Genomic DNA, 17,550 nt, shown 5'->3' on the forward strand with positions numbered 1-17,550 from the left:
GTCAAAAAAATAAATAAATAAAATAATAATAATAATAATTTAGGGTTTATTTATTTAATACAAAAAATCTTGGGTAAGACCCTCAATCAACTTTTTCTTAATGCAATGAAAAAGGGCAAAATAGCCCCTGTTCAATCCAATTCTGTTTATAAGCTTTAGATAAAGTTCTATGTGAGAAAAAGGGTCTGAAAGTTTTACGTGATTGTTTAGTTTATTTATACGTTTTAATTAACAGCACAGTTTAACAATTCGGTGTTATTAAAAAGTCTGACTGTTTTATTGAATTGAAACCATTTGTTGTTAACCAGTAGCTGCCTCTAATAAAGAACATTTACAGTTCCAAATATTATGATATTTACAGCTTGCGACTTCACAAGAACTAGGTCAATTCCATCGCGAAATGCTTTTGCAAACAGCATAATCAACCATTTAAAAAATTAATAAAATTTTAAATAGCTGCAATATTCAGTCAAATTCAGAAATGTATAGTAGAGATTATTCTTCGATATAAGTTAAACCTACCTAGTAGACAGGATGATGTCAGAGAGCCGCCAACTGTTCGGACTCGAGTTCAGCCTCCTGCTATACACGCCTTCTGGCAGCTGCCGAATGCGCAGGAGAAGTTCTAGGACTAGTAGGCGCCGATACAGGAACTGCATTTAGTAAATCTGTTCTGGAAACTGATCGTGATGGCGGTGCCGATCCAAACGAAGCAGGACCTGATCTGGTCCTTCTGGAAGCTGTAGGACTGTTTGCTGAACTCAGTGAGCTAGGTGATCGTGAGAGATGTCGCATTGGTTGCGGAGTCGATGGTAACATTCTACCAGGTGAACCGGGTGGCGTGTTAGTAGATGAGCGACGGCGTACCAGTCCTCGCCTGCCAAAAAAGAGAAACGCGTCATGATGAGAGAAGAGTGAAACAAACAAAAAAGAAGGATATTCATCTAAAGAACTTTGACAAAGAATTCTCTTTATTAATGAAATGGTTTAGACAAATCCGGTCGTGTTTTAAGTTATTCATTCATAGAAAGCGGTATCTACCAACAAAATTATTACTTGCCATAAATATATACAAATTTTAATTCATTTTAATTCTAAAAAGTATCAAAATAACTTAAAAGAAAGGGCTTCAAAAAAGTTAACGAAACACAGATTTTATGAATGTTAAATGTGTTATCCCGAATTTAACCTAATTAATGAGAAAAATTGATACATCTTTATTTTGAAGGCTCCAGTCCTTGCAGTCTAAAATACTTTGCTCTATAGTTATAGTCCTTTCTACGTCACCAATCAAACCATTCACACGGAATTAGACATTCCTATCGTCCTACAAGTTGCTAAAACCCGTAAAAGAAAATTCCATCTCAGCATTCAACCTCATCACAATCCACTTGTACAACATCTACCTTCCAGAACATTTCCAGCCAACCCTTCTAGACGTCTTAAAAGACTGTGGCCTCGCGAACTCCTCTCTGATGACGAGAGCCAGAAAAAATTAAAATGTTATTGGAGTGTTACTGCTAGGTAACTCACTCTGAGTAAGTTGTGGATATTGTGTATTATTATCATTGTTGCTTATGTTATAACGCAACAATGATAATAATACACATCTAAATTCTATCATTATCACATTTTATTTTTACACAGCAACAATTAAGTTGCGGAAAGCAAGTGCATGTCACAAAAAGGTTCTTTCCCAACTAGTAACCATGTGGTAAAAAACAATTTTCCACTCGGCCGTAGGAAAACATTTAAACATTTATTTTTTTTAAAAAAAAAAAATAATTTTATTAAATTTAAAAAAAGAAATCAAATTGAAAAGAACAGTTCACGAACGTTTTGCTTGGTGATCTGCATAATCCAGTAGGGCAGACTTCGCCCATCGCACAATTTCCTTCGCAGATATTGCGAGATAATAGAAGACCTTCATATGAATTCAACAGTATTTGACATTCAGCTTCATCGGTTGCTGATAAAGCGAGACTAGGAAATCTTTCTTTTAATCGACGTCTTTCCTGAAAAAAAATTTAAAAAAAATTGAATTTTCAATAATACCGTATTCACTTTTCAGACTTAATATTGAGTGTCTGTAATGGTTATAGAATAAATAATAGTAACAGAATAAATTTAGGACCAGAGCAGATCAGAAAGGATATTTCCCAAAGTATAATCCTAATGTTAAATGAAAGCAATGAAGCTAGTCTTACCAGTTTCCAAGATTTGGGTTTGATAATAATAAATGAATATAATTTTCAATGGTTTGTAATATTCAAGGAAAACCGCCTTAGGAGAGAATTAACCTTTAAGAAAGTGAACAATAAATAAATAATTTAAATTTAGTACACAAACTTACTTTTTAATAAAAAATAAATATAAACTACGGTGCAAGATTTATCCTTGCTACTTTATAATAAATAGCCAAAAAAAAGTCACTGTTAAGTTATGAATAAAGCGAGTGCTATTCAAATAAAATATAATGTAAATTAATTAATGAGACATGATTCTTATTGAGGCAGAATTCACATCAACCACGCGAGCTCTTTTAAATTATTTTATTCTCTATTAAAACTACCACGTTGATGCTCCATTTAGATCTAAGGCCTTGACTGGAATCGAACCCGGTACCGCTTTGCACCTGGCTTCAGCAATTCTTTCTCTCTCTAAGCTGCTAAGCATTTGTCAGACAAATACTATAAAATCTGAAGTGCAAATTACCAAAGTGAATCTTTGCTTTACACTTTGGTTCATTCGCGTTCCTTTGGTAAAAAAACTGCCTATGTTTATTCCTATTATCAAATCATCATAAAGATATCTAACTGCTTAAATTCAATGGAAGCGATAACTTCTTTTTTTTCCACTAGGACCGAAACTTCAGTCTTTATGAAATCATTTTTTAAGAAAGTCAATAAATTCAAAATGGGTTTCTATATTGACTCCTCGATTTTTTATTGAATTCGCTTGACGCTAAAAACATGAACACTGCAAGAGTGGCTTTTCCTGAATCCAGACTTCGTTCTTTCAAAAAATATATATTTTTTTAAACTTTCTTATTATTAAAAGAACGTACTCTGGCACTTTGGATGGAAATCTGTTACCACGAATCCCAATATTTTTTATTTTATGGGGCTAATTTCTTTTAAATTTTATTGTTGGTTGGTTATTCCCTTATTTTTGGTAATAAATCAGTCTAAATTATGTTACATAACTACCAACCAACTAACAACTTATTAAGCAATGTGACTGATGAGCAAAGACCTAGTTTAATGAAGAGTTAACTTCTTTGTAATGTAAGTTCTCAAGTCCTTGCCGAAATTTTGGATTCTTAGATTAAAAAATATATATATATATATTTTGTAATTTACTATCTGTATACAATAAGTAAAAATGGAGAGAGTGATGAACTGGTACGGGAGGAGAGAAACTACCCAGCGGTAGCACTCTCTACAGGAGAAGGATGACGTTTAGGTCTTCAGACTGTGAGGAAGTCACGGGGCCATCGGCGATTCAGTCGGCGAGGAGGATTATTAGGAATGTCGGAAGAAGCGAGAGATAGTACAAGAGGATTAGAGCCAGTCGAGAGAGCAGTATGGAATTTTTGGTATTTAGTCTTGGCGAGTTGGTCTATAAAGGAAATGTTGAGGTCGCTGTGAAGAGTGAGGTTAGTTACGTAGACAGGAGCGTCAACTATCTGCAGCAGTAGTTTTGACTGTCCGTATGTTTGTAGGTTTGGCTGAACCCCACAGCTCTAGTCCATAGGTCCATATAGGTTTGAGAATAGTGTTGTATATTAAGCGTTTGAGTTTTATGGGTAATTTGGAGCGTCATCCAAGTAGTCTGTAAAGCAGTTTCGCACGTTTTGTCATTGCTTGTCTTTTAAGTCTAATATGTGTTCCACGTGAGTCGTTTTTCTATGTAGAGCACAAGGTAGCGCACCAGATCTGTACAAGGAAGAGGATTGCTCCGCCACACAAGGAAGGACAGGAGCCCCGCCGGAGAGTAAACGTGGCTTGCTGACATTTCTGTGAGTTCATTTCAATCCGCCACTTTTTTGCCCAGGAGATTAAAAATATATAATGCTTATTTAAGCAAAAACATTAAATCTTAATATCGACATTATTTATCAGCTTAAGTTGATTATAGAATTAGCAAAATTAGATTGACTCACGTAGAATCTATACACAAAAAACAAATTTCTGTATATAATATTAGCAAAATTGTGCTATATTTCTTGACTTAGTGAACAAATTTTCAGAACGAGGAAAACGATTAGCCCTTCCTTTAGAGATTAAGGCACCTCTGCGAGTATCTCAGCCAAACTATTTAACACCATAAGTCTTGAGGAGGTTGTTAAGTTCAAGCAATTTGTATAGTTTACCCCAATCAGATCTTTTGTCAGATTGGAGTTTCGTTTAACAAACTCTCCATTTTCATATCAACAAATCCCATAAACATATTTTATTCCAATCCAATTATAAAATATTAGAGACATGATAGTAAACTGTCAGATTTAACCGTACGCACTTCATATAATTTAGTCATCTCGAACTCCTCCAATTGTTTCTGGAAACCAGTGTTGGGATTGGCCACAGAACGACCCACTCTTACCACCTTCAGCGCTTCCTTCCAGTTGAGAGAAGTAACAGTCATTATATACGCCACGGCTACAGTAACTGAACGAGACATGCCAGCTAGACTGAAACAAAGTAAAATTACTGCGTTAGATGAGAAAAATAATGTCGATAAATAGCATTAATCAGTCTTCTTCACATCCATGATCACACACTTCCTTCTGAGATTCACTCAAGTATATAGTGGAAAGAAGAAGAAACATCATTAAAATTGTAAGTTACCGCGTTGAAAGACACAGCGAACGCTACAGTGTTAGATCCGCTGGTTAGAAGAATAATAAAGAAATACTTTGCATTGTTAGTCAATTAAACATATAATGATCCACAGGTTATAATGAAAAAATATTCGAATTTTTTTAACACTATCAATCTCTAAGACATGAATTTACAGCATATCTATGATATCTTGGTGGAGCTTGGATCATAGACTTAGATTAGATCATAAGCAAGCGATTTTTTCTCTGACTCACCGAAAAAGAAGTAATGCAATATATAAGTTCCGTTTTTGAAGTCTCTTGAACTTAAAAGCAAATCTGCCTCTGATGTTTTGGTTAGGAAATAGCGCAGGAGTTAAATTTGGTATTTGATTTTTGATGCCAAGCCATTTTGGTGGATTTGCTGAATGGATTTTTTCAGTTTTTCTAATCCTTCGAAAATGTCTGCAATAATCTTATTTAAACTTAAATAATGATTGCGTTTATGTACATCTACTACTTTGATTTGACATATTTTCCCAAATTTTTGACTAAACGTATTGCTGATCATGACCGTGACCAGAAAGTGCAAATCCCTGAATTGTTTTTTTTTCTAGTTTCTCGCGAAGTTTTCGAAACCCGTTCAATACTTTAAACTCGGCATATTGCACGCTAAAGTGGATATTTCTATAGTTTTCAAGAAGCAATCTCAATTTTAAATCGAATTTTGTTTTGTTTTCAAATGTCAATGGATTTTTGTAGGATTTAAAAGTTCTACTGCAGCCAGTTCTAAAAATATTTTTTTACACGAATAAAATTACGTCTCTTCTCATTATTAAACCAAAATTAGAATCAAAAAGATCGTTCATAACTTCAATATTATGCATTTTAAATTATGTTTACTTCCTAACACAATTAAACATTAAGTTGATAGTTAAATTATCAAGTTAAGAGCATAGTGGAAGCAAATAAAACTTTGATATACCACTTATTAATTTAACTAAGGAAGTGGAATAAAAGATGAACACTTGACATCTGAGTCACATAAACATATCCAATTAGTAACAGGGAAAAAAAGAAGACTGCTGAATAAGCGCAGATCTCATATTAATAACTGCCAACCGCCAAAGCCTGCAATCTAGCGGTTTCATATAAGAGTGTTAGGCTGAGAGGAAGATAAAGACGAGAAGAGCCTAAAGTGCCGCTAGATAGGGTAAAGGGTCGGGCAATCGATTCAACTCTGGTCTGACCCTACCACACATCATCCTCCTCCATTCAAGGACAAGAAAGACGACAGCAAAGTGGAAGTTATGGCTACCGAAACAATGAAGTATGCTTCCCGTGTTATAAATCATTTTTTGCCCCGTCAGACAAACAGAGGTTCGTCATTGGCTTCTATTGAACCATACTCGTAGCTATAAAGATATACATTTTTTTTAAGGTTTAATATAAATTTAAACATTCAATTACTTACTTACTAAAGAAGCGACATCTTCTCAATGACAACTTAACTGTATACAAGATGATATTAAGGATTTAGTTCTTTTAAAACTATTCAAAAAATAGTAAAAATTGTTTGGCTTGGTTACTACTAAAGGTGGTAGGAAAAAGCAGAGTTAAGAATGAGGATGTTTTAAAAAAGTTGGAACTCAATCGCTATGAAGAATTGCAGCGACTTTTCATCTTTAAGGCATTATGTTCACAAATTACACATCATTTTATATAAAAATACTTTTGTAGACTTAAGGGACCACATTGACATTGATGCTAAATCACTCAATGAAATGTACATTAAGTATTTGCTTTGTCTTAGGGCCAGGGCATACACATCTGGCTTGATTTTGAGAACGACGGCCATCCAGAGATGACAGCCGTAATAGGCCTTTAAGGCATTAGGAAGTGGTACTCCCTTTGATAGTCGACATCAAGCATTCAAATAGTGGAACTGCCTCAAACGTCTTCGAAGGTTCGTAGGAACGAGGTTAAGATCGCTTAAATAAGTGACTTCGAATGGCAGGATAGTTGGGAAAGAAACTTTTGGTAAAGGAGTTTTGACTTAAATTTTTAAGTCGATATGGAAGGTGAGGTTTGATATGTAAAAGAGAGCATTGAATAGGTACGAAGGATTTAGGATTGCAAACACTGAATGCAATTGAGATTCGTGCGTTTGGCAGTTAAAGTCCATAAGTTCATATTGGAGCTGGTAGAGTGTTGTAAAATTGACGTTTGTTGTGGAAAATGAGTTTTGAGCGTTTGTCTAGTAGTTATTTAATATTCTGTAGCTGTGATTCAGTTCGTTTGTGTCGAGTGTGAAGGTTCTATGTCAATCGTTTGTCAAGATGGAGATGAATGAGACACAAATCTAAAAATGCAACCACAGAACTGTTATAGAAACTCTCACAAAAACTAATTACATACTTCGAAAAATTGCTAAAACTTTACTTCTTTTATATATAAAAATATTTATTTTCAACTGAGATAAAAAAAATAATAATTATATCAAAAAACTTAGTTTTCTGAGTAACTAAATATTGGCCTAGAAATCATTGGACAAAGTGGCTGAAATTGTTGAACAAGATTAAAAAGTAACCTCTGACTTCCTGACCCGATTTCCCAATGAAACTAGATTGACTCAATAAATGTCACATTTTTGAACAGTTGCCAAAAAAATAAATTCTTTCTGAGTTTACTTTGAAAACATGTTTTTCTAGTTGGAAATAAAAAACATGGATAGATTCATTCCTAAAGATACGTCATCATTATGAAGAGAAAAAGAAACAATTTACAAGTTACATCTTTTGTAGAAAAAATTATTTCAAGCCCAGTATTTGTAAGTATTTCATGCCCAGTGAATTGATAGGAACTAGAGTAAACTAATTACAAGTGCCGTCGGGGTAAACTTGCGGAAAGAAGAAAATTAAACTCCACCCAAACTGTTAGCACTAAACCTAGTCACCAGCTTGCCACTTAACAGCGATATAATTAAAGTATTTTTTCTAGAGATAAATAAGACTTATCATTAAAAAGTCATTTTTAATAATTTTCAAATAACCTCCACATAAAATATAAACAACAATACACATTTAGATTTTTTTGGTATTACTTATTTCATAAGATAAAACAGTTGATATTTCGTTTTGAAAACTAGACTTACGAGGGTCGTTTGAAAAGTCCGTGCAAAAATAAAAACTACTTAATTTTTTGGGGTAAACCTTTTTTATTTTTCAACATAGTCTCCTTTTAGGCTTATACACTTCGTCCAACGCTGCTCTAGTTTGTTGATCCCTTCCGAATAATAGGATTTGTCCAAGTCTGAAAAATAGCCATTCGTTTCTGCAATCACCTCCTCGTTTGAATAAAATCTTTTTCCCGCCAGCCATTTCTTCATATTGGGGAACAAATAGTAGTCCGAGGGAGCCAAGTCTGGAGATTAGGGGGGATGTGAAACGAGTTGGAACCCTATTTCCATTAATTTTGCGACCACAACTGCTGAGGTGTGAGCTGGTGCGTTGTCGTGATGGAAAAGGACTTTTTTGTGGGCCAATCGTGGGCGTTTTTCTTGCAGCTCGGTTTTCAAACGGTCCAATAACGATGAATAATATGCACCTGTAATAGTTTTACCCTTTTCCAGATAGTCGATGAGGATTATTCCTTGCGAATCCCAAAAGACAGTCGTCATAATCTTTCCGGCCGAAGGAACGGTCTTCGCCTTTTTTGGCGCAGATTCCCCCTTGGTAACCCATTGTTTAGATTGTTCTTTGGTCTCAGGAGTGTAGTGATGTATCCATGTTTCATCCACAGTGACGAAACGACGCTTAAAGTCCTGCGGATTCTTCTGGAACAGCTGCAAACCGTCCTTGCAACACTTCACACGATTTCGTTTTTGGTCAAGCGTGAGCAATCGCGGCACCCATCTTGCGGATAGCTTTGTCATGTCCAAATGTTGATGCAAAATATTATGTACCCGTTCATTCGAGATGCCCACAGCACTAGCAATCTCACGCACCTTCACTCTTCTGTCATCCATCACCATATCATGGATTTTATCAATGATTTCTGGAGTAGTAACCTCAACAGGGCGTCCAGAACGTTCAGCGTCACTTGTGCCCATATGGCCACTCCGAAAATTTTGAAACCACTTATAAACTGTTCTAATCGAAGGTACAGAGTCACCATAATGTTTATCAAGCTTCTCTTTAGTCTCCTGATGCGTTTTGCCTTTCATAAAGTAGTGTTTAATCAACACACGAAATTCTTTTTCGTCCATTTTTTGAAAATCACTCGACTTCCTCGATTCAAACGAATGCCAAACACAAAGAAATAGACCGATCTGGCTGAAACTTGGTGCGTGTTCTTCCAAGAGATGCTACTAACTAATAAACATAACCTCGATACGCGCCAGTGGTGCTATCTCTCAGACTTTGCACGGACTTTTCAAACGACTTTCGTATATGAACAAATTAAAAACAAAGAAACATGACTCGAAAGAAACAAAAGATGATAAGTTGCAAGTAAGGTATACATTCAAGAAGTGAAATGATCTCATTGGTACTTGGTATGTTCACTCCTAATGCGAAAAATGAGAATAAAACTAATTTAAATAACTTCTGAAAGGGAGGCAGCACTAAATTGATCTGCGAAAGGTAGACAGCAATTTGAACTGATTGTTTTGTGAGGTAACTATTACTGTCAATGTCGCAATGCCAGAGAACGGTGGTTTGTTTTGGTTATCTAGCGAGAATAACGGCCAAAACTCTGTTAGCTAGAAATCGAATAAACCTTTTCTTCAACAAATTTTAATGAGAAAATCTTCTTTGAATGATTTAAAAGTCTTAAACTGAATCCAGGGTTTTATACATAACGCTATACGAGTACTTTAAAACTGTTCACTTACTTTTTGTGAAAAGTGGTAATCGGGCAATAACTTGGTGAACGTATTATCGTTCTTTAAATAGTAAATTTTAGAAAAAGGAGAGCAAATTCACATTTTAAATTTTAGAGTTAAATCTATCAGGATCCTATATTTAAAATAACGACTATTGCCAATGAAGTTAACAAAACGTCGAACCTCTATTAGATAATCAAATAAGACCATCGAAAATAAAATATAGATTGGAAGCAGGTTCTTAGTAGAGCCTTTTGGAAATTCCTGATATTTGAGTTGGTCTTTTGCTTCCTACTTGATCTGTTTTCGACATCATGCAACCTAAGTGAAGAGTAAAACATCAAAGGGCTCTTTTCAGGGCACTGTACCTTTCTATTTGAACGTGGGAGGTTTGGATTTTTTTTTTATGTAGGAATACCTTTAAAAGAGCAAATATTGACGTGTTCGGCATTGTCGAAACGCATATTTATAGTACGAGTATATTAAAATCCTGTTTTTAGAAGATTTTCCTCACGCAGACCATTGAAGACCAGCATGACTTCATAAATACTTTTGGAAAATACTTGACAAGCAAAATTCAAATAATTACGTGGTACGGACGAGAGTCATATAATAGAGACTGTAGATGCTGAAATAAAGATGCAGGGCCAAAAATCAATTTAGTTTATGTCCATAACCTACCAAGAAATCGATCAATAAATCGGTAGATTTGTTAGCAAAATTCTTCAACCAATACCGTAATTTGAAAAGTTTTTAATGAGTGCTCGGTAGATGGAATCATGATGGAGAAGTGATTATACTTCTTTCACTTTCAAAGGCGAAAAGTCCTCACTTGATCTAGTGCTAACCGAAATAAATTATGTTGATATGTTTAAAGTTAAGGTCTGAGGAAGTTTATTAACAAGCGACCCCAGCTGACTGGAGCAAGTATAAGACGAATATGAATATATAGGTTTCGTGACCGTAAATTGTTAAACTCAGGATTCAGGATTGGCGAAGAATCGGTCTAATAAAACAACTCGTCTTTTTGCCAACGTTTCGACAAATATATTGTCTTCTTCAGGGCCTGTATTTGTATTTGTAATATCCAGGCCCTGAAGAAGACAATATATTTGTCGAAACGTTGGCAAAAAGACGAGTTGTTTTATTTGACCGATTCCTCGCCAATCTTGAAACCTAAGTATAAGACGAATGTTAGCTTTTCTTCTAAGCGTTTAGCTATTCACTGAGTGTCCATTATATCTCAGTAAGTCAAAAAGTAGCACTGTAACAAGAAGTGGCGGGATCTAATGTTCCCTCTAAAGGACCCCAAAGAATGGAATCTGATTCCCAATTTGCCATCTTAGCGTTGGTCAATAATGGCCAGAAAATTATTGCCTCAAGATACCACAAAGCTAGGGCTACGGGGAAAACTGCTCAGTGAAGGGTAGAATATCGCCCACAAATAAGTGCCTAGACTCTGAAATAGGGTAAGAAAAGGCAGATGACTTGGTAAAGTAGGTTTCCAAAAGATAATTTACGGAGAGGGGCGAGTTGATTCCTTCTACAGTGATAAGAATTAAATATAACTAGTAAGAGAATGTAAGAGTGTTCACAGCAGAGGTTTTCGAAATCGCTGTCCTCTTATAAGTGTCCGCCTAAATAAACTACAATAAAATGGTACAATAAAAAGCCAAGCATATCTAGGGTTTGTAAAGACATTTTCCCATTCAGCAGCCTTCAAAAGCAGCATTATTAAAGAATTCAAAAGTTCGACTAGGACGCCATATTCACTTCTTTAAAGAGGAAAAACAAATCTGACGAAATTAAAAAGTCGAAGAATGAATTAAGAAGGAAAGGAAATTATACTGAAACGGGTAATAATGCTCGAACTTATTGCACTTAATTCACATTAAAATGTAAAAAAGGCATTTAAATTAAAAAATAGGCACCCGGGAGTAAATCTTATCAAACTTAAATAGAATATCATAAATTTTAGAATGAATAATGTCAAGTTATACAAAAATTTGATTATAATTTAAATAAACCCTCTTGATAAATTTACCACCTAGCAACTATTCAGCGAAAATTTTACGTGTACTCCATTGCATTTAGGCGGTATTCGAACAATGAGAAACCAAAATTTATTTTTGGCTAATGAAATGATTAGATAAGTTACATCGTTAAGAGATCAGTGGTTTTATCTTTTCTTTTAAAATGGAATACTCGTCAGAGGAGTGCATTGCTTAGGTACTCCTTAATTTGATGTGTTTTTTCAGCGTAAGATTAAAATGGGCACTCTAAGAGAATTAACGTAATAAAAAATACAGTCTGGTGATTAAGATTTATTCAGTGAGAAGGATTAAATAAATTATTAAATAAAGAGCATAATAAAGGTGACTAGGAGGTCGGTACAGTAGCAGACTTCATAAAATCATTAACCTCTTTTAATTATGGGTTATGACATTCATTGCGTTAGTTACCTCTGTTTATAATTTAATTTTATGATCACTGGTTCCAGAGTAATCATGAGGGGGAGGTGGAGCAGGTTCTTGATTATCCGACCCCTATCTTTAATTAATTGTCTTCTCAGTTAATAATACTCTTCGAGTTCTAAAGTAAAACTTATAACCTAACAGACTTAAATTTTTATTTTAAAGAAATAATTTAATTCAGCTGAAATAATTATACGATGAGTGAAAGTATTTGCTTTCTATGGACCACGAAAAAAAGCAAGAGAAAGCTCCATCTTAATACCGTGACTTGAGACAACTTTTACGGAGACCTCAATGATTGTTGGTCTCAGGTAACCTACCTATAATCCATTTTTACATTGTCATTTTCTGTAAATAGATAAATAATTTCAACGATGTTGCAAAACTGTTTAATATCATAGAAAATCATAGCAAACTTTTTCTTGATATTTTATATTGCTTTATATAGTAAAATTCAAAGATAATAACAAACATTGGGTCTTACCAATGAATTAAAACATTGCCTCCTCTCAGGCGAGCTGCATGAATGAAGTCATTGCAGATAGGAAAGTACTGCGTTAAGTTCTGGTCTGGAGTATCTGACGCCATCACGCATAAATAGTGTTTATCCTGAAAATAATAAGAAAAATTTCGTTAACGAACCCAATAATTGTAAATTGATAGGCTAGAAGTCTAATTGCAAAACTCTAGAAAAAAAAAGAAGCAAAACTGAACAGTATTCTTCAAGAGGTGTTATTTGTAATTTTAAATCGACAAAGAAATGGGTGACAGCAGATTGCCGATTGAGGAAGGGTGTACTTCTCCTTCAAGCAGGGAAGAAGCTTTGTTTCTCTTCCGAATGTTTCTTCTTGATTATAATCTTATGATAGATCAGAAACAATTGTTTCTCATTTTTTGGCTATAGATCTAATCAGTTATCAATAAAGAAGTTTCCTTTAAAAAATCGTAATTTTGAACAGAGAATTTTGCAAAAAATATAACTATAAAACATGTTGAGAACCAGTAGACAGAAAAAAAAACTTGCTCTTATGTCTGAAGATTGTTTGGATAATTTATTTATTTATTTACAAGCTTATAGGTGAATGAATACCTTTAGCTGGGAGTTGTAACAAAAATTGCACAAACAGTAAAAAATAAAAAAATAGAAAATACAAAATAAAGTAAAATAAATAAATAAAATAACATTTCATTAATATAGTATTAAAATAAAGGAAACTATTCTTTATGAGGTAAAAAAGTGGAAAACTAAAAATAACTCAATGACATACAGTGACTCCCATTAATATTGGGACACCTATTACAAAATGATTTAAAAGGAAAATGAAAACAACATACAAAAGTTTGGAATTTTTTTTTTTAAATTACATTAGCAACATCTGTAGAAATTATATATAAGTATAAATCGATGAAATTCCAAACTGTTAGGTACCTAGCACTTTTTGAAAAAGTGTAAAATAAGGCTCTCAAAAATATTGGGACACCAGAAGTGCTAGTGTTTAAATGTTCAATATTTAAAATCTCCTACTATTTAATAATTGGTTGGTAATAATTTAATAATTGCTTTTTGACTTAAAATAGCCCTCAAACGATCAGGCATAGGTGAAACCAGTTTTTGGTTAATTCAGGTGGTGTTTTTTTCCTATTCTTCCAGGAAACATAGTTTTAATTCATTTTTGTTAGATATTATTCGTTTTTCTTAAAGCACTGGCTAAATATTGCCATAAATGTTCAATGGGATTAAGATCTGGTGACTGCGAAGAGGTTTGGAATACTTTTGGGCAATTGTATACCAGTCACTGACGTATCACCCAAGCCGTAGGTTTGGGGTCGTTATCTTGGTAGAATTTAGAAGACCCTAAAATACCAAATGTTTGGGCACTTTTTTCAAATTATATTTTAATATATTACTATAAACCATTTTGTGCATCATTCCATCAATAAACACTAATTCTCCAAATCCTGATGCGGACATCCAGCCCCAAACCAGAACTGACCCACCTCAACCCGGAGGTGCAGCTTTAAAACCCTTTAAAGTTGGCTGTAAATTCTTCTTTTCGAGTTCAGCATTCGCTTTCCTCCAGACCATAACCCTTCCATCTGACTGGAAAACATTAAATTTTGATTCATCGCTAGAGTATATCATTCGAAAAGTCACTATTTACATTGGAATATTTTTCGGCAAATTTCACTCTCTTAGCACGATTTATCTTACTGACAAAAGGATTCTTCCAGGCTACTCTACCATGATAGTCGAGTTTTCTTAGCACTCTCCGAACTGTTTCTGCTCCTTTTTTGCTCTCTGAACATGTCAAAAATTTCACATAGAAGTTTTGGAGCACTAAGTCGGTGATCTTTTCTAATTCTTTTAATATATAACGCTGCTCTATCTCAGAGAGCAGTTGAGGACGGCCTTTTTGTGGGGTTGAAACAATTCTTTTTTCTTTTTGGTAACGCTGAATGATGTTCCAGGCAGTAGATGTTTTAGGTCCGATCAGTTTTTCTGTCTCTCTAACACTTTTTATTGCCTTTGTGCAAAGAAATTATATTTCTTTGTTCAATCGTTGTATTTGTATTTTTGCGCGACATGTTACACCTGGCTTGATTTATATAAACTAATTTAATTATTAATTTCATATTGAATATATGCTTAAGGTATATATTTACAAATTGTATAAATATTCGGGCAAAACCTTGGACAAACTATAAATTATAATAGTGTCCCAATATTTATAAGAGGTAGAATTTGCTCTTATTATTATATATATATTTTTTAATCTACCAAAACATTTTTATGTACTTATTTAAATAGTTTTTATTTAATTAATAGTAATTATAAAATGAAATGAATTTATAAAAATTTGAATAAATGGGTGCCACTTTTAATTTTCGTCAATTTTGAACTTCTGTATGTACTGTCCCAATATTAATGGGAGTCACTGTACGTATATAAGTGAAAAATAACTTAAACATAAATTACTCAGCAGTTATCACTCTAAGAGCAAAGAACTTCTGAGCTTCATAGCTTGGTACATAAAACTGTAAACATTATTAATTTGATGCACACTATTTATATCTAACAACTTGAGAAGGTTATCATTTTTAGACTCATTTGAAGAATGGTACGAGTTGAGAAAGTGACTTCTGATGTGTAACAGTGAGGTACATTCAAAAAGGAAATGAAGAACTGAATCAGGAGAAAAAGAGTTACAAATGGAGGCAAAGATTGTTTTCATCAAATTCATAATAGGTGTCATTAATATAGAACCTTGCCTTGGACAAATTGCACAGCCTCAATTGCACTACCACTCTCACTTTTTTAATATTTACTTTCCAATCCAGATATGGCTCTGGTAATCCTAGTGTAGCTAAAGATCTATTATAAACAGTTGTATCTGGAGTTGAGAATGAAATCAATATCCTCACTGACTGGATAAATAGAAACCAGTTGCATGATACGTAAACTGTCGAAAATTTGGTAAGGTAATCCTGATCAGGTTCTCGGACAATAGTAAATTAGTTTCGTTGGGCTAGGATTGTTCGCTCGGAAACCTAAAATGAATGTACAAAATGGTTAATCAGCGCAAACAGAAGAAGGAAAACGAAAACTTCCAAAAATATTAAATAAATACTAATTGCTGGATATTTTACTCATTAAAATAATAAATATACAAAAAAGAGGAGAATGATCTGTCCTTAAAGTAGAGCATATTATTGTGTAAGATCGAAATTTTTAACAGGCTATTATCCTTAAGTGGGAATTAGTCCTACTCACTGATGGAAGACATCTTTTATCCGTTCTAGACAGAACCATAATTTCTTTAGGAAAAAAAAAAATCTAGGGAACAATCATTTCTTGCTTTCTTGTATTGTCGCGCTGGAATGGAAACTGGGAATTCATTCATTCTTTATCAAGCAAAGTAACTTCATTTGCAGAATTAAAAGAGAAATGTAAAAATCTCTAACAATAGATATGGCAGTTTAGTGATAGGAACAAAACAGTTATATTGTTAAGTAGTTTAAATAGTATTTTTCTGAAGCAAGGACAGATTTAAGTGCCTAAGTGACCTCTAGACATTGTCGACATGAACAGGCTAACAGAGACTCATTAACTGAAATCTTACTTCAAACCCATACAAAGAATTAATAGAACGTCTTTCAATCGATTTTACAAACTTCTTTCAATTCTTTATAGAAGAGTAAACCAGTCTAACACAACGTTATTATGACATTAGGGTCTGATAAAACGGGGAAAATAATGGTCAACGGAACTGCTATGTTATTTTAGTATTCAATTTAAGCGAGGATTCCATATGAAGCAAAAATGAGAGTTAGAAATTTGCGTAAATATTGAATATAATCCTTTTTCTTTCAAAACCACATGCCATTTTTTTTTTTTTTTAAGGCGCTTTAAAGTTTGAGGTCATTAGCGCCCGGAGCTTTTTTCCGTGGCATTGCCAGTCTCCGGACATTACATTCTCTCGTAGTAGGCAACACTATCTATCAACAGACAGTTGATGTATATTGTTATATGAGAAAATCTCTGGCTGGTAGCTGGATTCGAACCCAGGATCTCCGGTTATGAGGTTTTCAGGAGCGGGGAACATTGGACTATTCTCTGAAGTGCTATGTCAGGGTACTGAAAGTTTTATCAACTTAACAGTGTAAGAGGAATTATATGGGGCCATGAAAAGAAGAAGAAACACTCATGAACTAATTGGGAATTCTTTTTTTATTCTTGATGATTCTTCAGGTTTGTTCGAGAACCTTTCAGTTCTCCTGAGACTTTCAAGCAAATCATTAGAGCTTCTGTGATTGAAGACGTTCAAGAACAATGTGTGGTAATGATTAACTTGGTATATCGACCATGCAATGATAAAACATCTGGACAAATCTAATTTGATTTATTCAATCTAGACAGGTTAAATTAGTTTCATATAAATTTGGCGAAATTAGTCACGTAGTTGCTCTGAATTGAAGTAGGCAATAAATATTATTTGGCCAAATACAGACTGAAGAAAATTTGACTCTTACTTCCAAAATTGCTGCAAGAGAAAGCTGGGCTTAACTTAGAAACTTAGAAAACTGAAAATAATGAAATAAATAACGTTAAAATATAAATAAACAAATAAAGGTGTTAAAAACGTTGAATTTATTTAGCAAATTGCAGAAATTATTTTGAATTAAAATAATATGTTTACACATGATTGCAAATGGTAGTCTTGAACTTAAATAATGCAATTATCAAGAACATTGAGACTAAAATTAAGGTATCCAGTTCCAAATCTATGTCATATCCATTCGCAAGATGAACAATCATCATTGTTTTATAATATTTATTGTAACAGAAATAGTTTGAATCTTGTATTAAA

At 33.8% G+C, this 17,550-nt stretch overlaps 1 protein-coding gene across 2 annotated transcripts in view; it reads right to left on the reverse strand.

Annotated features, from left to right (window-relative positions):
* LOC141461146 (dual specificity protein phosphatase 22) overlaps positions 1 to 17,550 on the reverse strand; it is a 64,973-nt gene that overhangs the window by 11,432 nt on the left and 35,991 nt on the right. For both annotated transcript variants that reach the window (XM_074141912.1, XM_074141903.1), the window contains exons 3-6: positions 12,666 to 12,790; positions 4,522 to 4,693; positions 1,837 to 2,015; positions 523 to 877 (exon numbers count right to left, since the gene is read on the reverse strand). In XM_074141912.1, the coding sequence (XP_073998013.1) occupies positions 583 to 877; positions 1,837 to 2,015; positions 4,522 to 4,693; positions 12,666 to 12,790 (771 nt within the window). In that variant the 3' untranslated portion in view covers positions 523 to 582. The remainder of the gene's footprint in view (positions 1 to 522; positions 878 to 1,836; positions 2,016 to 4,521; positions 4,694 to 12,665; positions 12,791 to 17,550) is intronic.

This window comes from Rhodnius prolixus, unplaced genomic scaffold (genome assembly GCF_049639745.1).
Source record: "Rhodnius prolixus isolate KJV_2025 unplaced genomic scaffold, Rpr scaffold_1, whole genome shotgun sequence".
NCBI lineage: Eukaryota > Metazoa > Arthropoda > Insecta > Hemiptera > Reduviidae > Rhodnius > Rhodnius prolixus.